The sequence below is a fragment of the Microtus ochrogaster genome, chromosome 18 (genome assembly GCF_000317375.1).
Source record: "Microtus ochrogaster isolate Prairie Vole_2 chromosome 18, MicOch1.0, whole genome shotgun sequence".
NCBI lineage: Eukaryota > Metazoa > Chordata > Mammalia > Rodentia > Cricetidae > Microtus > Microtus ochrogaster.
Genome location: NC_022020.1, coordinates 4,455,410 through 4,478,114, shown reverse-complemented (window position 1 = coordinate 4,478,114; position 22,705 = coordinate 4,455,410). Strand labels below are relative to the sequence as shown.

At 39.7% G+C, this 22,705-nt stretch overlaps 1 protein-coding gene across 1 annotated transcript in view; it reads right to left on the bottom strand.

The window, feature by feature from the left end:
- Nucleotides 1-22,705, bottom strand: part of Mib1 (mindbomb E3 ubiquitin protein ligase 1) — a 108,690-nt gene that overhangs the window by 66,530 nt on the left and 19,455 nt on the right. Inside the window, exons 2-7 of the mRNA XM_005355754.3 lie at nt 17,960-18,131; nt 16,031-16,160; nt 9,156-9,260; nt 6,331-6,397; nt 4,116-4,320; nt 1,988-2,171 (exon numbers count right to left, since the gene is read on the bottom strand). Of these exons, the coding sequence (XP_005355811.1) occupies nt 1,988-2,171; nt 4,116-4,320; nt 6,331-6,397; nt 9,156-9,260; nt 16,031-16,160; nt 17,960-18,131 (863 nt within the window). The remainder of the gene's footprint in view (nt 1-1,987; nt 2,172-4,115; nt 4,321-6,330; nt 6,398-9,155; nt 9,261-16,030; nt 16,161-17,959; nt 18,132-22,705) is intronic.

The window sequence follows — 22,705 nt, the reverse complement described above, 5'->3', positions numbered from 1 at the left end:
TTTGATTCTAAGATTTATTTATTATGTATACTTGTTCTGCCTGCATGTCAGAAGAAGGCACCAGACCTCATTATATACTGTGGGACAATGGTCCTGTACCCTGTAGAGATCTGTCACTTGTATTGGTTTAATAAAATGCTGATTGGCCAGTAGCCAGGCAGGAAGTACAGGCAGAGCAACCAGAACAGGAGAATTCTGGGAAGAGAAAAGGCTCAGTCTGCACTCGTCACCCTGACACAGAGGAAGCAAGATTAGAATGCCTCACTGATAAAAATATCAAGCCATGTGGCTAACACAGACAAGAATTATGGGTTAATGTAAGATGTAAGAGTTGGTTAATAAGAAAGCCTGAGCTAATAGGCCAACCAGTTTAATCAGTTTATAATGTAGACCTCTGTGTGCTTCTTTGGGACTGAACGGCTGCCAGAGCAGGCGGGACAGAAAGCTCTGTCAACAGTTACAGATGGCTGTGAACTACTATGTGGCTTCTGGGAACTGAACGGAGGACCTCTGGAAGGCCTAAAGTATCTGACAGGCCATTTTCAGAGGCAGAAAAACTCACAAGACTGTCCTACCCTGTCTTGGTAAGCTTTGGCAGTCATTTTTTGCTTGTATGCTGGTTGTCCAGTTTGGAAACTGTGCATACTGTCAGTAGTCGAGGCAAGGAAGTTCTTTGCCCAAAAGCCAGATTTGCCAAGAAGAAAACAAGCTCCAAGTGAAGGGTCTTCAGTGCCCAAGATTCTCTCGGGAATAGATCAGTGTTGCCAAGAGCAATCGTGTCTCATGTCAAGAGAATTCTGAGTTCTTCAGTTACAGCACTAATCTGCACACTAGCCACTGGGAATCAAATACAGCAAACAGGTCCTGCTCTCTGGTCTACCAGATATCCTGTGAATCCCCTCAGCTGCAATACAGCTGACGTGGGGCAAGGAGCTACCGGTACTAGCTACTCATTCACACTTTAAGGTAATGACTAGAGATTTTATATTTCTTGTTTTGTTTTGTTTACAATTGTATCCTTAAATCTAGCAGGTTTATCTTAAGTCTAAATTATCTACTAAGGAGTACAGCTAGAAGGATAGACAGAATAACAGTAAAGACAAGACAGGAAGATCACAGAAGATAGGATGAGGCTACTTAGGGCAGGAACTGAGGGTAAAGAGGAAGAAATGGAAGCACTGTCCTAAGAAATGGAAGGAGGGGTTTGAACAACACACAGTACGGTGATCGGTTTCTAAGGGGAAAAAGGAAGCACAGAGGATGGAAAGTGGAAATAACAGAGAACCGAAAAGTCAACTGTGCAAAGGATTGATCAGGAGGACAAAACAAGATGGAAGATGGGCCACAGAACCAGGAACAGAAAGAAACAAAGTAAAACAGGAGGGGACAAAAGAAAATCTGGTGAAAGAAAAGAACAAATAAATGAAGGACAAAATAAGCTTGTTTATTATTGTTGAACAGCTGATGAAATGTGTACTGAGTGAAAAACTAAAAATTAAGCTACACTGTTGATATCAAAACCACTCTGAGAGACATGTGTACGTACTATCCCTACATCCTGCACATCTTAGGCTACCTGTACTACCGAGACAGAAGCGCATGCAGCTCTTACATTTGGGAACTGAATATCAGGAAAACCTCTGTCTCCTAATACTACATTACACCCATTATTAACAGTGTCAAAAATACTAGCCCCTTCTGGATCTTCCTAGGCTAAACTGGAATAAACTAGGCATAAGTACACCTTGCTGCCTATGTACACCTAGAATACAACTCTACTAATGTGTACATATACACGTGTGTGTGCTCATGTGTGCGCACACATACACATATAATGTGTATGTAAAGCAATCCTTTGCAATTACATTTGGGTGATATTTTTAAATGTAACTTTCAATTCCAATTGTTTCTAAAAAGTAATTTGCTTTAATTAATTAATTCTATAAGCAAAATATATCTCTTCCCAAGCTATTTTACATATCCTTACTGGAAGCATTGCTTCAGCCCATTCACCGTGTCCTCTTTGGAGAAGTTTAATTCTTTCCAGATCATAACAAACTTGCACAAGATCACCCACTTGAAACTGCGAGGTGCCTCCTTCTGCTCCCTGTGCAGCATCCCCACTTCGGACAATGTTTGCCTTAGTGAGAACAGCAGGATTGAAGGTCCACCTACAAGAGCAGAACCAGGCTCAGAACACAAAAATTCATTCAGGACATCTTTAAACATTCAAGGGAGAAAAATCATGCACCATTTCAAAATAATAAAGCAATTCTCGGCAACTACATTCTGAATGAGTTTTATTTCTTTGTTATATAATTTTCAATGCTTACCAGTACATATGATACATAACAAACATCTCTGTGTGTACATCATTGTGCATACATAATTGGTTTCTTCACAGCTGCTTAAGGAAAAGCTTTCTCTCCTGATCACATATATTTACTTACCATTCTGTCCTAGCTACACTGCCTACCCAATGTGCCATGACAACCTTTTCACAGACACCACACATCATATATCCTGAATATCAGACATTTACATTCCAATTCACAACAGCAGCAAAATCAGTTTTGAAGTAGCAATAAAATAATTGTATGTTTGGATCACTATATTAAAGAGTCACAGCATTAGAAAAGTTGAAAACCACTGACCTAGAACACTGCCAATCTCACAGATAAAGGCTCTCTAGTTTTAATTTGCCATGGGTAATAAATACTTTCCATAATTTTAATACCTGTGTCAAAATAAATCTGATCTGGGGCTGTAGCTCAGTGATACTGACTGCCTGGCATGCCCAAACCCTGGTTCAATTTCCTAGGACCACACACATAATTTCTGTTTTTGTTTCTTTGACAGAATCACATATAGCCTAGGCTAGCCTCAAACATACAAGAACAACTTACTCTTTTGTCTTCCTGCATCTTAATCCCGAAATCTTAGATTACAGGCCTGTGCCACATATCTGATCTATGCAGTGCTGCGGAATGAAGACAAGGCTTCATTTATGCCAGTCAAACATTCTATAACTGAGCTATGTTTCCACCCCACAATTATGGTTTATTTTACATAAGCATTTCTCCATGCTGCTATCATCTTCCTGACACATACGAAACACACTGCACTTAAACAAACACTGAACTCCAATGCAAAAAAAGATCCTTTGTCAAATAAATTCCTAAATTATTTGCATCTTGTACACTTTTCAGAATCCAAGTACTTATCTGGAATAAGAGGATCTGAAAGATTAGATTACATTTTAGAAAACAAACAAACAAACCTGTTCCTAAAACTACACAAGAGGCCAGTTAAATGACTCAGTGGTTAAGTCAGTGTTTCTCAACCTGTGGGGTAGGGATCCCTTGGGGGTCACTATCAGACTTTTACACTACAACTGACAACAGTAACAAAATTACAGTTATGAAATAACAACAAAACAATTTTATGGTGGGGTCACCACAATATGAGGAACTGTATTAAAGGGTAGCAGCAACTGTAGTAGTGAGCAACTGTATTAAAGGTTGAGAACCACTGGGCTAAGCACCCTTACTGCTCTTGCAGAAGACCAGGGTTTGATTCCCAGGACCCACATGGTGGCTCACAACCACCTTTAAGCCCATTTCAATGAATTCTCTTCTGGCCTCCAACAACTCCTGCATACATATGGTGCAAATAACTCATGCAGGCACACAAACACATAAATAATAAATAAAACATTACAAGCATACAAGAACACTTGTTTCTAAAGCAACGCCAGAGGGAAAGAGGCTCTAAATAGTATGAATCAATATACAAGACCCAATGAGATGGATCAGCAAGTAAAGGTATTTTTACCACTAACCCTGACAACCTGAGTTCAAACCCCAGAACTCCTAAGATGGAAGGAGAGAACCGACTTCTGCAAGCTTCCTCTGACTTCAATGTAAAAGTGCACATGTTCATGCATGCAAACATACACAAACATACCTAAATACCTTACCAGCATATTCTGAATTTGTATATACTGCCTAAGGACCAACATTTTAAACCTTGAATTGCAGCATGTTACTTGCTTTCTTTAAGGCTTCTGTCCCTTATGTTAACTTTGTCATCAAAATTCAGGAAATAGTACCAACCTATTGCCACTTGGATACTGCACTACAATGTCATGATCTTCATCAATGCCACAGACAGTTCCAGTTGTAGTTAAAGTCTCAAACATCCCATCAGTCCATCCTCCGTGACCATGCTGCAAAGACTGTACGATTTCCAGGTCAAGGTCTATATTTACCAGGTCACCAATCTGCAATCCACCAGGATTCCTGTTGCCATTCTGCTCACCTGTCATCCCAAACACAAATAATGAAAGGGGAAAATGAAGGAAAAAAGAGCCACTGTAGTAAGCAGCTGAACTCGTGTGTGTGTGTGTGTGTGTGTGTGTGTGTGTGTGTGTGTGTGTGTGTGTGTGATCACTACCTTGTTATCATGACTGATTAGAAGTCTATGTTAATTTTCTAGTTCTTTATTTTGTCTAATCAAAAAAAATTTGTGGTGTTTTTGTCTAAGAGTCTGTTCTTTTCATTTACTTTACCTCACTCACTTATTGACCAACAACTATTCATGGTGTTCCCTTAGAACTTTTTAATGAAAGTTTATTTTTAATTGACATGTGATAATTGTACATATTCATGGATACACTATGATACTTACATATATAAAATGTATAACGAGCAAATCATGGTAGTAAGCATATTCATTTCCTCAAATATTTATCCTTTATGATAAAAACATTTCAAATTCTTGATTCTAGCTATTTTGGAACCATACTACACTACAAGACACCAGTATGTGCCCAGTAACCCACCCTTCTTTCAAGTGTGTTATTAAAAACAGAAAGGGTCTAGATATTTTTTAAACCCCATTCAATCTCAATGTGTTTCACAAATTCAGTGTAAGAGTCTAGAGCGGAGTTTCAAGTACAGAAAAAGTAAAAAAAAACATTAACTTAAACACTGCAGCAATGTGAGCCAAAGTGTGTCTGCAGCTAAGTGGTGTCCCTCTTTTCAGGCAGGCAAAAGGCACTGGGCTCAATTCACAGGACCACAAAAAAAGGGAAAAAAATTTTAACAATATAATCACTCATAAAAATTAAGTAGAAGCAAAATCTACAAAAGACAACCAACCCTAAGTCAGAGTAGAGAGTCCTGGAGAATAAGAACAGTCAGGGATTTGCTTGGACGTCTTGCTGACTAGCACTGCACCAGAACCATCCACAGTACCCATAGTAACAAAACAGAGAATGTAAAGGGGAAATCCCAGATTTCTTCCTCGAATGTGCTTAGTATCATTTTTAAATAAACTATACATTTTTGTCTAAGGTCAATTAAAACAAAGGTCCCACGATAAAGATTTAAAACCATAAAACACTACACTATGAATCTAAACGTTCATGTTGAGCTTACACTTTCCTTATAGAGGCATAAAAACATCAAGAAGGGAAGAAGAGTTCACCAAAACATGTGTATGTCCTACACCCACCTTCACAAAGAGAGAAAAGCGTGCTGGAAGAAAACGGCACTTATGACAACGGGCAAGTCAGATGACTCAGAGAGGGTGGGCATCTAAGGGACTGAGGGCTTCATCCAAAAATGCATTTGCAAATGAAAGCAGGTCTGGCTTTTCATACTCTTTACAAATGGATTTATGTCACTTGGAATTATATTTGCTATATTACATTGATCATAGAGCTATTCTTTTACTAGGAAATTAGTTTTATGGTGTAGGAGTTCCTTCTGTTTGTGTGTTGCTTTCACTGGGTAATGAATAAAGAAACTGTCTTGGCCTAGTTGATAGGGCAGAACTTAGGTAGGCGGAGAGGACAGAACTGAATGCTGGGAAGAAGAAAGCAGAGCAAGGGAGAAGCCATGGATCCTCCGCCAGAGATGAACGCCAGTTAGAATCCCCAGTAAGCCACTGCACGTGGTGATACACAGATTAATGGAGATGGGTTAAACTAATATGTTAGAGTTAGCCAATAAGAAGTTAGAGCTAATGGCCAAGCAGTGTTTTAATTAATAGTTTCTGTGTGGTTATTTCACGTATAAGCTAGCCAGGCGGCCAGGAGAAACAAGCCTTCCCCCACTCCCCCAATTCCCAAGACATAACAACTCCTTCTGAGCATAAATAAACCATGGAAAAGGAATAAAGGTTTTAAAACTAAATAAAATTAAACCAAGTATTTCTCTACGTAACTTTAATGATAATTAATTTTTCTGTCAAATTTAGACATTATCCTGATCATTATAGACCTGACTCATGATTTAGCAATTTTCTTTAATCTGCTTAACTCACCTAACACAGGGCAATGATCTCTGTAGAAAGAACCTCCTTTGGCATCCTGGACACACTTCAGATCAGACTAAGGAAAGAAACCAAGAAAATAACCTATGAAAACTTGAAATATGGCACAAGGTCTAGAAGAGACACGTTTCACTCAGCACACGGCAGAGGCAGCCCCACGAGTCACACCTTAGACCAGAACACTGATCTGGCAAGACGAGCTTGATTTACTGCCCGCTATCTCATTTTAGAGTTCAAAGTTAACATTTCAACATTAAGTATTTTCAAAAGCACATGACAAGCAACAAACTCTAAGAAATACCCAGTATTTGATAAATGCACAACACATTGAAATTTTAAAATAATTTTACCCAAACTAAAACAAAAATCTCACTGCATCTGATCCTTTCAAGCACATTTGTTAAAGATATAAGGCAAGCACATGTAAGAAGAAAAACTACATAAAACCAAGCAGCCTGTAGAAGCAGAGAAACGGAATCAAACCCAGTTTTTGATCCTTTGCAATTAATTTCTCTATCTGGTTAATTAAGATCTGTCCCACTTATTTTTACAAGAAAATATATTCATTCTTACTTAAGCAGTAGGATTAGAGACACCTGTAGTTACAAGTTACAAGAAATAGGGACATTAATCTTAGGTGTTACTTACAAAAAACTTAAAGTGAGTTAAAGAAAAAACAGAAAACAAACAAACAAAAAACAGATGCACTAAAAAATGTCCAAGAGTTGCTGATGTGTATAGTAGGTGACAGGCACATCCACACAGAATCCAGCTCTGTAACAGCCCATCTTGCAATAAAAATGAAATGTTACTCAACCCCAGACCGAGAAAAAGGCTATAATCATTTTAATGTAGTAATTCTACCTCTAAAAATCTATCCTAGGGAAATATGCCCATAATAAGCAAAAACATATTAAAACATACTGGCTGCCACCCTGCTCACAGCCGTGGAGAGGGAAGGTAACCTTCAAAGAGACATCTCATTAAATAATGGCACTAACCTCCTGAGTCATCAACCTGTATATGGTATTCATTTAACTACTTGAATGCACATACATCTTCATATGAATCAATAGTCAGTTGGAAACATTTAAAAAAACTTACAATTCGAAAGCGTGCTGCATCTGAATCTTGAATATGCAGTGGGAAAGAAAACAAGTTGATTCTATAGCCTATGATAATTTGGAATCATTAAAAGCATTTGCTAGCCAAGCAGTGGTAGTACACGCCTTTAATCCCACCACTTGGGAGGCAAGGGAGGAACATCTCTGAGTTCCAGGCCAGCCTGGTCTACAAAGCAAATTCCAGGACAGCCAGGGTGACACAGAAACCTTGTCTCGAAAAAACAAAAAAATAAATAAATAAAAAAAAATAAAGCATTTGTTTAAGTTCACATTGGCTTTCATACATAAACGAAATATATAAAGGAGACATTTGGCTATTTTTCTGCTCTCCAAATGGAAGACAAAGACAGTTGAGGAAAGAAACAAAGAATTCTCTGGGCTAGGGAAACAGTTCACTGCTGGGCACTTGCCTAGCATGCACAAAACCCCAGTATCACAATTAAAATATGCTGGGGAATATTATTTTAAAGGTGTGATTGTTGTTTATGTTGCATTTGTCTAACTCTGTAAAACTGTGGTTCTTTGCCTGTCTAAACACCTGAAGGTTCCAATAAAGAGCTGGATGGCCAATAGTGAGGCAGAAGCAAGGATAGGCGGGGCTGGCAAGCAGAGAGTAAAATAAAAAGAACAAGAGAATAAGGAGGGGAGGACGTCAGAGGCCAGCCACCCTGCCAGCTATGAAGTAAGAGTGAAAGTAAGATTTACAGAAGAGAAAGATAAAAGTCCAGAGGAAAAGATAGATGGGATAATTTAAGAAAAGCTGACTGGAAACAAGCCAACCTAAGGCTGGACATTCATAAGTAATAATAACCTTTCGTGTGTGATTTATTTGGGAGCTGTGTGGTAGATCCCTCAAAAAGCCAAAAGAATAAAACATTACACAACAAAACTACAATAATAATTCCTTAAATTGGAACATATTCATAACTGAAAGGTTATTAAAGAAATTTGCATTTGAAAATAAACAGTAAGGCTAGATATGGTGCCAACATCTTTAATCCCAGCACTTAGGAGGCTGAGTGAGACAGATCTCTCTGAGTTCAAGGCCAGTCTGGTGAGCTACACAGTGAGACCCTGTAACAAAATAAAGTTAGTATCTGAACAAGGTCCATGAAATACAGAAATATAAAGCAATCTATTGACTAAACCTAAGTTATTCTCCACTAGGTATTTCCAAATCTATTGCTTTCTTGTTTTATCTTCTTTTTATTTTTTGAGACAGTCTCATTATGTGCCCAAACTGGCCATGAACTTAAGATCCTCTTTCCTCCACTTCTGGAGTGCTGGGATTGTGCATACAAGATCACATTTAATTATCAACTCTGCATTCTAATAAAACTACAAGAGGGGTTGGGGAGATGCTCAGTGATTAAGAGCACTGACTTTTTCTTCCAGAGAATCAGAATTAATTCCCACCACCCACACAGGAGCTCACAACTATCTGTAACTCCATTTCCAGGGGGACCCAACACCCATGGTAAAACATCATTTAAATAAAAACATTCACTATGGCAAAAGCATATCTGCTATTAGGCAGTTTATACACACAGAGTCTGAGTCAGCTCTGAGGAGCTGAAACCCTCACATCACAGATGTTCTTCCTGCTGCAGATGCATGGCTCAGACACGAGGCAGAATCACACACAGGATGGGCACCAGTTCCCACCCGGGCCTGCCCACTGTCACTACTCACCATGCCCTCAAAGCCAACTCTGTAAAGGTTCTTAGCACCATTATCCCAGAGAACGTACGCTGCACTGTGTGGGCTTGATGCACTCCAGTCTTGGATTTCCGTTACCTAACAAAATTTAGGGGGGAAAACCTTTTTTAAAAAATAGAAAGAAGAAGCCAGGCAGCAGAAACACACGCCTTTAATCCCAGCACTTGGGAGGCATAGGCAGGAGGACTTCTGTGAGTTCAAGGCTAGCCTGGTCTACCAAGCAAGTTCCAGGATAGCCAGAGCTGTGCAGAAAAACCCTGTCTCAAAAAAGCAAACAAAAGAAAAGGTTAGCTGCTTTAATTATACTGAAATCTTAAAAATCTTTTCATCTATCAACCTATATAACAAATATCAATAAAAATATCTATTTGCCAAATATGTTACTTTTAGCATTGTTAAATTATCAATAAAGTTCTACTTTTCCAGAATTGTAAGTTTTATTAAGATATAATATCCTTGAGTAGCCCATCCTCACCTCAAACTCAAAAGTCTCCTGTCTCAGCCTCCCAAGAGACAGAACTGCTGGATGTGTGTAGCACCAAATCCAGCTTCTGTAATGTTTGTGCTGGTTTTTCTCCTTAGCCCTGGGCTTCTCTATATGCTAGGCAAGCACTCTACCACTGAGTTTATCCCCAGCCTAGTGTTGTGACTATTGTTTGAGGGAAGGGGTGTTGAGACAAGCTGTCAGAACACAACCCAGGAGACCTCAAACTTCCTGTTTAAATTATGGGGTTATATCCCACACCTGACCTTACCTGAGAGTTATGAAGTACATTCTAATATCACTGAAGAAATTTTTAACTAGGAGGCAAAGAAATTAGGCTAATAGGTTATCAGAAAATGAATAATGCAAATTTTAAAATCCTTTAAGAACAAAGCTTACTCTTTTTAGCCAATTATCCAATACATAATTTGAAATCTTTAAGCATGAATCTAAACAACTGAAGATAAACCCGTTTTCTAGTCAGCTACAAGATGACAAACCCAGAGTTGTTAAGAATGTCGGTGGCATTGAGCTGCTCAAGAAAGCAGGCTACTCCAGCTAGAACAGCGTGCTATGGTGGGCACAGACATAATGCCACACCCACAAACAAACTGATACTTGAAACTTAACTGGGTAAACTCCAACATGTTCTCGCCTTCCTCTCCCTGTTCTCTACCACAAACACACGTGCCCATGCATTCATGTATTGGTTGCCTACTAATCCTTAAGGCTGAGAGTCAAGTGCACAAAGTAACACACAGTAACGAAGCTGGCACTCCCACTGTCTACACCTAAGAACAGAGAGCTGCTCACATACAACCCAAATGACTGCTCCACTCTAACACTCACATACACCAGCATCTCACAAACATAAAGAATAACCCAAACTACATTACTTTTCTTTGTTTTGTTTTGTTTCAAGACAGGGTTTCTCTGTATAACAAATCGAGTTTACTTGGAAATAACTCTTGTAGATCAGGCTAACCTCGATCAGGCAGGTGATCCACCTGCCTCTGTCTCCCAAGTGCTGGGATTAAAGGTATGCACCACCACCACCCCATTGACTAGTATTCATTCCTTAAAGTAAAAGTACATATTGAACTTTTTTTCTTCTTTGTACTGAAGAAATAGTTTCATTGGGTAGGCATTTGGCAGGGCTTTTGTACAAATAAAATGATTTCATTTACTTAATTAACCATTTGAGAAATGTTTCAAATTACTAATAAGGCCATATATTCTTTTAAATTTTTATAAGTATTGTAAAAACAAAATATGCATACTTTTAAGAATAAAAAAGAAATGAACTCCCTTATAATTATTCTACTACCTTTAAAAATGAACGTCATAGCAGTGGTAGCAGACGCCTTTAATCCCAGCACTCAGGAGGCAGAAGCAGGCAAATCTCAGTGAGTTCGAGGCCAGCCCGGTCTACAAAACAAGATCAGGACAGCCAGGACAGTTACACAGAGAAACTCATCTTGAAAAACCGAAAAGAAAAATGCCAAGACTTTTCAAGACCCCATGTGCTCATCCACCCCTCTGCCTTCTCTCAAGAGACAACCATCTTTCTAAATTTACTCCATCAATGCTCTACCACGCTTCAGGATTCTGCTCAATTAACACTGTACAAGTTTGTAATGTGTGGTGTGAACTTGCAATCTATAGCAGTAACCTTCCTTCGGATTTTGAAAATACCAGTACTTCATGTTGTAAATTTAACACTAACTTAAGAAGCTCTGATTCAGATTGGTTTATTTTTATTTATGTGTACGTGTGTGCCTGCATGAGATTATGAACTCTACATGTGTGCAAGAGTGCACAGAGACCAGAAAAGAGCTTTGTATCCCTTGCATTCGAATTGCAAGCAGTTGTGAGGCCATCATGTAGGTGCTGGGAACTGAACCCAAATCCTCTACAAGAGCCTGCAATGCTCATAACCACTGAGCCATCTCTTCGTCCCTCAATTAATAGTTTATTTATCAGTATGAGTGAGGTCTTAGGTTCAAAATTCACTACCACAAAAAAAAAAAAAAGAAAAAGAAAAGAAAAGAAAGCACACATGAGGGATAAGGCAAAGCTAAAGATCTGAATTTCTTCAATAAATAAATGATGTTTTTAAAAGGCTCATAATTTTTTAAGTTGAGTGATGGATGCCTAGGAATCTGTTATGCTATTCTCTGTACTTTGACATACGTCAGATTTTTCTCCATCCAAACTGTTTTTAAAAGGAGGCATATGACTTAGCATACCTTTATAAAATAGCAAACAACAAACCAAAACTGTGTATAGTGATAATTCACAGCTTCAGGAATGCCACTTTTATTCCTTTTTATCATTCTCCTAAAAGTGCTGGCTGGGTAGTGTTCTCTTATTATTTACCAACTTGATACAGCTGGAGTCATCTGGGAACCAGGAACCCAATTGAGAGGTTGCCTCCATCAGATTGCCTGTAGGTAAGCCTGCGGGGCTTTTCTTGATAAATGATTAAGAAGTGGGAGGGTCCAGTCCACTGTGGGAGGTGGCACCCCTAGGTGGTATAGAAAAAGCAAGCTGAGTAGGCCATATGAAGCCAGCCAATAAGCAGCGCCCCTCATGGCTTCTACTTCAGTTCCTCCCTTGAGCTCCTGTCCTTGCTTCGCTAGATGGTAGAACACAACCTGCAGGATGCAATAGCAGACCCACCCCAAGTAAGTTTTAGTCAGTATTCTTGTCACAGCAACAGAAAGCAGACTAGAACAATAGCAAAACCCAGTCAAGTCCCAATTCTGTGGCTTCAGAGTGCCTAACAGCAACTGTCTTAGTTCTAATCCTCTGCCTACACATCTGTGGGAAAGAACACAAAATCATTTTCAAAATAAAAATATTAACTTTTGTCTTCTTACGAACTGTCTAAAGCTGTATTCTACCAAAAGATTCGAGTATGTACAGCATAATGGAACAGAGAACAAGGGGGAGAGAGGCATCCAGGGGAAATAGCAGGTACCAAGCACATCAAGTAATTCACCCACACTAGCCAGTGCTTGTCATCAAGATCTGCACTGTCAGGTGGTAATGGTGAACACCTTGAGTGCGAAGCCAGCCTGATCTATAGAACTAGTTCCAGGACAGCCAGGGCTACACAAAGAAACCCTGTCTTGAAATTTTTTCTTTAAATTAAAAATATCTCCACTGCTAGTGCATTCTAACCTAAGAACAGACTGCCCACTCCCTATGCCTGACCCACATCTGAAGGGTATCAAGTGTACTGCTTGTTTGGACTAAATGATGACATTTCCATTTGCCCCTCTGCCACCCATTCCCTGATTCCCTGATACCAGCACAAGCTAAGGTGTCTGTTTCTGTCGCCCTCTCTCTTCCCCCCGACACACAGGGGTGGGAATATTCTGCTTTATCCTATTTATAAAACGATGACATTCTATAGTGAGCTTAGAAGCGAAAACTACACAGCAATGTATCTCCTCTGACAATGTTCTCACCCAGTATCTAGCCCTACGTCCACCAACTCATAGCACATGCTGAGCTCTATGTTCCCAGAACTCATGAACAGCCGTGCCTACTGAAAGCCCCAGAAGGACTTTCACAAATTTTAGAGATCCTGAAGAGAAACTACAGACTATTTTGTTCCCATTTTTCTGAGAGCCTTAATTTAAAATGAGCGTTCTGCCCTGCCATTACAATAGCTAGGTCCATGACTGCTACATTTTCAAAATGTAAATATCAATTGCTCTTGTGACAATCTACATTCACAAAAAGTACTAAAGAAAAACAAGAAAATGGTAAACACAAAATATGGCTATTGATTACTTTGCAGGAGGGCTGCAAATGGAACAGGCACTATATGAGTCTCCACAGCCATTTAATACTTACTCCAAGTTCTCACTAGAGCAATAAGACAACAAAAGAAGATCAGGGGATACAAATTGGAAAAAAGTCAAACTTTTGCTATTTGCTGATGATACGACAGTATACATAAGTGACTCCAAACATTTTTACCACGGAACTCCTACAGCTGATAAACACCTTCAGTAACATGGCAGGATACAAGATTAACTCAAAAAAAAAAAAATCAGTATCCCTCTTAGATACAGATGATAAATGGGCTGAAAAAGAAATTGGGGCAACATCACCCTTCACAATAGTCACAAACAACATAAAGTACCTTGGGATAACTCTAACCAAACAAGTGAATGACCTAACAAGAACTTTAAAGTCAGTGAAGAAAGAAACTAATTAAGATATCAGAAAATGGAAAGACCTCCCATTTAACGTAGTAAAAAATGGCAATTTTACCAAAAGCAATCTACAGATTCAATGCAACAACCATCAAAATCCCAACAGAATTCTTTACAGACCTTGAAAGAACATTACTCACCTTCATATGGAAAACCAAAAAGCCCAAGATAGCCAAAAAAAAATCCTGTACAATAAAGGAACTTCTGGAGGCGTCACCATCCCTGACTTCAAACACTATTATAGAGTTACATTAATAAAAACAGCTTGGTATTGGCACAAAAAAAGACGGTGGGCCAATGGAATTGAATCGAAGACCCTGATATTAATCCACAGACCTATGAACACCTGATTTTTGACAAAGACACTAAAAAAATAAAATAGAAAAAAAAAGCAAATTCAACAAATGGTGCTGGCATAACTAGATATCAACATGTAGAAGAATGCAAATAGATTCATATCTACCACCATGCACAAAACTCAAGTCTAAATGGATCAAAGATCTCAACAGAAAACCAATTACAATGAACCTCATAGAAGAGAAAGTAGGAAGTATACTTGAACGCACTGGCAAGGGGACCACTTCCTAAATATAACACCAGTAGCACAGACACTGAGAGAAATGACCTCCTGAAACTGAGAAGCTTCTGTAAGGCAAAAGACACAGTCAAGAAGACAAAATGGCAGCCCTCAGAATGGGAAAGATCTTCAACCCCACATCTGACAGAGGGCTGATCTCCAAATTATACAAAGAACTCAAGAAACTAAAGATCAAAATACCAAATAATCCAATTTAAAAATGGGGTACTAATCTAGACAGAGAATTCTCAACAGAAGAAACTCAAGTAGCTAAAAGACACTTAAGGAATTACTCAACATCCTTAGCCATCAGGGAAATGCAAATCAAAACAACTCTGTGATTCCATCTTAGCCCTGACAGAATGGCTAGGGTCAAGAACAATGGTGACAGCTTATGCTGGAGAGGATGTGGGGTAAGGAAAACACTCCTCCATTGGTGGTGGGAGTGCAAACTTGTACAGTTATTTTGGAAATCAGTAGGGCAAGTCAGGGTTAGGGTTAGGAATCAATCTACCTCAAGATCTAGCAATACCACTCTTAGGCATATACCCAAAAGAGGCATGCAAGATCATGTGCTCAACTATGTTCACAGCAGCATTATTCGTAATAGGCAGTCCTGGAAACAACCTAGATCCCCTCGACTGAGGAATACATAAGGAAAATGTGGTAAATTTACACAATGGAGTACTACTCTGTGGCAAAAACCATCTTGAAATATGCAGGCAAATAAATGGAGTGGAAAAAAAACATCCTGAGTGATGTAACCCACAGCCAGATAGACAAATATGGCATGTACTCACTCATAAGTGCATATTAGGCATAAAGCAAAGAGTAACCAGACTACAGTCCACAACCCCAGACACGCTAAGTAACAAAGAGGACCCTAAGAGGGACATACATGGATCTGCCTAACAAGGGGAAATAGACATGATCTCCTAAGACCTTTATCCAATGACTGAGGAAAGCAGATGCAGAGAGGCAGATGCAGAGTGCTTAGCTGTGCAACTAACCACTGGACAGAGCTCCCCGAGTACTGTTGAAGAGAGGGAGGAGCAGTAACAAGAGCAAAGGGGTCAAGTCCATGATGGGGACATCCACAGAAATAATAGACCTGAACTAGTGGGTGCTCACTGACTCTGGACAGACAACCAGGAAATCTGCATAAGACTGATCTAGGGCCCCTGAAAGCAGGCGGCAGTGGGGATGGCTTGGCAGTTTGTGGGACCACTGGCATGGGGACCAGGAGTTATCCCTAATGAATGATCTGGCTTTTTGGAGCCTATTTCCTACGAAGAGAAACCCTGCTTAACCTAGACACAAGAGGAAGGGCCTTGGTCCTGCCTCAATGTAGTGATGTGACAGAATCTGTTGATCCCATAGGAGGCCTTACCTAAGGAGCAGCAGATGAGGGCTGGGGAGAGGGGTAAGTGGGAGAGTGGGAAGAGGGGAGGGAGAGGGAACTGGGATTAGTACGTAAAATACACACACACACACACACCCAAAATCTCAACTCTCAACATTCTAGAATACATGGTCAATTTTTAAAAGTCCATACCTTTCCTCTACGCCCATTGCCCCCATCTTGATCTTCCCACTGCCAGTCCACTCCTCGTACCACTCTGGCACCTGCAAAGATTCCTCTGGCTGTAATCTTCTTAGATTTTCTACGAGACTCTAACAGAACCCTAAAAATAAAAGAGGTTTTGTTTTCACATTTTATAAAACTGAGAAATAGTAACTGATATGTAAAGATGTATATTTAAAAAAAAAGCCTTTACATGGGGAAAGTATTAGCTCCTTATAAAGACAACATTAAACTGCCCATTTTACAACTGAGGAATCAACACATGAAAAAAGGTTTTGCTCAGGTTCGTAAAAACATATAAAGCAATGGAATCAGAAAAAGCACCTAGCACCACCACTTCAGGCTATGTCTCTAAGTGTACTCTGTCAGGGCCTGCTGAACACAGCATCTCAGATGAGCTGAAAACCACACACTTAGCTGTGATTTAGGGCAAACAGCTAGTAGCAGCATTTTGGTCACCTCAAGAGCATGATCTCTCTACAAAGAACAATAGACCTCTGCTTCTGCCAAATGTCAAGAACAAGATGGGTTCAGAATGGGGGTGGGGACATCTTTAAGAATCTGTGAAAAGTGAACAATGAATTAAACTGAATCTGAGGCCAGGTTTGACTACACTGTACTGTCTCTGGAGTATTGCACACTTAGAAGCATTTACAAACCTTGGGAAAGATTTCACTCAATTATTTGAGCCAGCTGCCCCTTACTCATCTACATCCTTTTTACTCAGATTTTAGGCTTTTGCTTTTTAAATGTAATCTTATTATTATACTCATTTTTTTAAAATCTATTTATCATTTCTTAATTTTAATTTTAAGCAAAACCAAGAATTTTTTTTTCTAAAATACTCAGTTTGAGTGGCAGGACCATGATCTGAAGTGAGATGCTGTGACTCAAAACTCCTTCCCGATTGCCCCAAGCTGTGGCTCTCTCACTAGCTGCACACTTACTCAAGTGCAGTACCCTATCTATACAAGAAGACTCCACTACCTAAAATTCCACACCCACCTCATCAATCCTAAGACTTAAGACATTATCCTGTCCAAAACACCACGATTTTCATTCATGATCATCATTCCTCTTAAATTATAAACTCCTTAAGAAAACTACCTACAAATTATAAATAGAGTAGCTGCCGCATAGCCTCTCTCTGTGTGTATATGCATTCACGTATGCATGTGTCTGTGTGTACAGGTGTGCATGTATACGTGAGAAGGTTAGATGCCAATGTTGGGTGTCACTCAATCACTTTTCCACCTTACTTTTTGAAAAGATCTCTCACTGAACCTGGAGTTCAATGTTCAGCTAGACAGACTAGCCAGAGCTCCAAGTATCCTTCTGTCTGCCTCTCCAGCACTGGCTATAAAAATGTATCACATGCCTAGCTTTCCATGGGTGCTGGGTATTCAAACATAGCTCCCCAAGTTTATGAAGCAAGCACTTTACCATCTGAGCCATAATAAACGCCTGCTGACTCAACCAGTAGGCCATAGTGTTCATTGAATAGAATTAAAACAAAGGGTATAATAAGAAAATTATTCAATATTTTTGGAAGGGGCATATATTTCCCACTGTTCAGCAATGTCAAGCTCCACACTAGAGAAAAAATAGCCAAGATTATCTTATAAAAAAAAATATCAGTAATTGGATGTCAATCTGGACTACATACTGAGTGGTCAACCAGAGCTCTACAATGAGACCCTGTCTTTAAAAAAAGAAACAAGAGAGAAACCCACATACAATAAAATTTTACCTTCACAGAGTCACTCACAAACCGACAAGTTCAATCCAAGTCTAGCCTGCTATTCATTTTCCCCTAAAACTAAATCTAAATTATCAAAAGCTACTTCCTAATCCTACTTTAAAGTTAATAAGAAAAAAGGAAAAACTTGTTTCCCTTACCGTTCACTTCCTGGTGTAGTGATCCTATAAAAGCGATGCCTTAAGTGGTGCTTATCTCCATGATAACAAACGGTGCACAAATCATAATTTGTACACTCTGCACATTTCCATCGAATGCCAATGATTGGTTGTTGGCGGCAAGTATCACACATAGTTCCATCATGCTTGATGCCTATGGAAACAGTCACATGCTTAGGTTACTCTCAAGTACTTATTTGCACACTACTGTGTTGGGGAAAACACAACAGCATATTACAGGTTATTTTAACAAAGGATGGGAAAAACACAACATATCTAATTTCAAGGTGACAGATCTGAATTACTTTGATCAATGTAAATCATAAACTAAACATGTTTTCTACTCTCATTTCATTAGTAAAACACAAACAAGTATTATTTGTCTAGCTCTCATCCATAAATGAAAATCTAGGCTTAACACAAATACAATCTTCTCCCAAATCTAAGCATTTCTGACTATAAATACTAACAATCACAAGCTGGTTAAAGTACTTACTGTGCTAGGATGAAGACCAAGGTTCAGATATGCAGAACCCATATAATGCCAGGTGGGCTGCCTGCCTGTTATCTCTAGCACTCAGAGATGGGCACAGAATAAGATGGCTGGCTACACGAGCCTTTATCAGTTGAGCTCTGAATTCAGTTCAGATATTCTGCCCCAATGAGCGTACAGCACACACAATGTCAACCTCGGGTCTCCACATGCACAAACATTTGTGTGCCCACACACCTGCAAACGTGCATGATACAAACACACACACACGCGCACACACACGAAGGAAAAAAAAACCTTTAGGACTGTTGAGCGTACTGCAACCTATTGTCCAGGTAAATAATTACTCCAAAAGAAATGGACTTTTATCTTCGTGGTCTCATAGAAACAAACCACCCATATACTTAATAAGTGCTCAGTACTGTTTTCCCTATAAACACTAAATTTTAGAAAACTATTAGCTAAGGGTGGGATGGTGATACACCCTATTATCCCAGCACTTAAGAGATAGAGGGAAGGAATCAGGAAGGAATTCACTGTCATCCTTGATACCTCAGCAGCTCAGAATGCTTGCCACCAAGCCTGACCACCCAAGTTTCATATTCAAGACCCACATGGACACAGGATGAAAACAACTCTCCCAGGCTGTCTTCTGACCTCCACACACTCTCTAAGGCACATGTGAACCTACACATACAAACTCAGTAAAGAGCAAAATAGGAAGATTAGCAACTGGTGCTAAGAGCTGGCTCAGAGGTTAAGAACATAAACTGTGCTTCAAAGGAAGCAATCTCAGTTCCCAGTACCCACATCAAGACAGCTCAGCACCATGGGATCCAGCATCCTTTTCTGGGTTCTACAGGACACATACTCCACACATGCCAACACACAATTAAAAATCTTTAAATGGAAAACAACACTATGGCACGTGTTCCTCCCTTCAAGGAAGAACTTGTTACCTACTTGTAACCTCCCCCACTGCTTACATAGGAATGAAACAGACACTCAAAGACCATGACAAATTATAGAAAGCAACTTTCGGATTGGGGCAGGTCTCCTTTATTATCTTTGATGATGCTCTCACTAGTGGTTCAGTAAGCTGAAACCAAAATGTTTTAAGTGGTACGTGACTTGTGACACCAGTGCCACCACTTTACAACCACATCCTAGCAACCGAACTCACTTTAAGCTATAAACTAGCTCAAACTATCTTTGTGTCCTCATATAAAAAGTTAAACACATTTCAAATTAGAGGCAGGCAGAGAAGAAGGTGGGATTTAGATGAACTAAGAATAACCATGCTAAAGATTCCCAGTAGATAACATGGAAATCTCTTACTTTGTATTTTAACTTAGGGAACTTACCAAAATTAAAGGGGAAAAAAAGAGGTCTTTTAATTCGGAAACTTTCAGCCTCCTTTGATGAAGACGCAATGTTCTTTGGTGGTGAGGCAGTATGTTCTAAAAGTTCTATGTGCTGTGTGAGCAACACCAGAGGACAAAAATAGTAACATTATCACTAAGTTCTAAAAGAACTAGTAACTACTGCTACTAGTAGTAACTAGTAACTACTCCCTAAAAAGGAAGAGAGTGTATTATTCATTTTCTATACCCAAATAACCAAACTCCAAACAAGGAGCTGAACTCAAGTACAAACCTGTGTTTGAGCCAAAGTAAAGTTGGGTGAAAGTGGAAGGAGAAAACACACACTAACAGTTAACTGGGGTGCCTACTGGACAACCCAAGACTGTACCAACATCAAATATGCTTCATGTTCAACCCTTCAATCTCCTACAAATCTCTGAGAGTGGACATCAGAGTCTACTAACTCATCCAGAATTATTTTTAACAAGTGTATTCATGAGTACTCATGTGTTCATCTGCGTGTGCATGCTTAGAAGTCTTCCTCGAGAGTATCATCCACCTCCTTTGAGACATGTCTCTCGATGGCCTGAAACACACCAGTTAGACTAGACTGACTAACCAGCAAGCCCTAGTCTCTGGAATTACAAGCACTAAAGGCTTTTGACATGGCTTCCAGATAGAATTCAGGTATTCATGCTTGAGAGGCAAGTTCTTTATAGACTGTGATGGTTTGAATGAAAATGGTCCCATAGGCTCAGGTGTCATTACATGAAAGGATTAGGACATATGGCCTTGTTGGAGTAGGTGTAGCCTTGTAGGAACTGTGTCACTGGGGGTGAGCTTTGAGGTTTCAGAAGCTCAAGCCAGGCCCAGTGGCTCACACTCCAAGACCGGCTGCCTTCAAATCCAGATAAAGAACTGTCAGCTAATTCTCTAGCACCAAGTCTGCTTATATGTTGCCATGCTTCCTGCCATGACAATAAAAGACTAAACCTCTGAACCAGCAAGCCAGCCCTAACTAAATGTTTTCCTTTGTAAGAGTTGCCATGATCATGGTGTCTATTCATGGCAATAGAAGCCCTAACTAAGACACTGACTGACGTAATTCCTTTCCTACTCTTTTTTTCCTCCTAGTGGAAGCAGGCAGGTATTCAAATATCACTCTTTCCATAATGTCAAGAGATGATAGAGTCCCAGTACTTAAAGGGCAGAGGCGGGAGGGCTGAATTCGAGCCCAGCCTAGTCTACATAGGAAGAACTTATCTCAAAAAAGGAAAGAGATGGAAGAAAGGGAGGAAAGCTATCAACCAAAGCCAATAATAATTCTCCAGTTAGGGCAGGGCTAATGATATACCTCAGTAGCAGAGCATAAAGTATCTATGTAGCCAACTGCCAGCACCAAAACAAGTTAGAATAAGCAAGGGAAGGGTTTCAAAGAAATGATAGGTAAGTAAGCCTCTCATGTAGTAATGTGAGCGGCGGGGCTGCGTCCCCAGCACCCCAGCCGCCTGGCTCGGCTAGCTTATGCCCCGAAATAATTACACGGACAATGTATTCTTTTAATCACTGCTTGGCCCATTTCTATCTAGCCTCTTCTAAGCTAACTCTCGCACCTGGACTAGCCCATCTCTAATAATCTGCTCTAGCCCACAAGGTGGCTTACCAGGGAGATTCTAGCCTACGTCCATCCTAGGTCTTCATTGCGTGTGTCTCAGAGAGCAGAGCTCTCCCGTCTGCCCTGGAGATGGGAGCATGGCGTCTCTGCTCCAGAGCGCGTCTCTGCTCCAGAGCGCGTCTCTGCTCCAGAGCGCAGAGCTGTCGAGTCTGAGCTCACTTCCTCTTCCTCCCAGCATTCTGTTCTGTTTACTCCTCCCACCTATGTTTTAACCTATCAGGGCAAGCAGCTTCTTTATTTAATTAACCAATGACCTTCCTTCATCACTCTCAAAGAAAGGAAGACATCACAGAAGAGCAAGCACAAGAGGCTTCATACCTTAGCAGGACCATAAAATATAATCAAAGGCCTATAAATAATTACAATTAGACTGGGGACTGACAAGTTCAGACATGGTTTCTGACCTATATATTTATGGTGTTATATTAAATAATTAAAAACGTTTGTATGTAATTTAAGATCCTAATCCTATAATGTCCTAGTTACACAAAATTGTAAAATATGCTAGGTTCAATATTGTCACCTGAAAACTGAGAAAACACTTACTTTCAAATGGAGGCCAAAGCAATACAGTGATGAACTTTAAGAGTTTTAATATGTATTCACTACATGTACTAGGTCCTCTACACGAACAACTTAGTGATCAAAATTACATATCCTACTGGTCAAATTCTATTCTTTAAATAGTGAAAGAACTTTTAAAGTGCCCAATTCTTCAGATGATATTCAATATTTAAAATCTCCAATTCCTCACAGAGTATTTGATCATTCATGTGTGAATTAAGCCCATTTTCTCCCCAAAGCTCTGGTATTTATCTTTCTGGTTCCTTTCGATTGTTTTCACCCCAAAGCTGCCAAGGAAAACAGCTCTCCAGGCTGGTAGATAACCCACCTACCACTTCCCACCAGCAAGTTAAGTCTGACTCTATCAATCATGAAAGTAACCATTACCATAGATCTCTAGTCTAAGTAGAATGTAAACTGAAATCTAAAACCACAAAAGCATCACTACACAACTTAAATCTGTCAATGTACACATTATTACATCCTTCAGCCACTGAGGGTGCATCAAAGGGCTGAATTGCAACTGTCATCTACTCCTTCCATCTGGGGTCATAAAGGAATTCAGAGCAAAAGGGCTGGCTCTTTTCTTTAATCACAGAATGATTTAGCATGGGAAAGCATGAAAATAATCC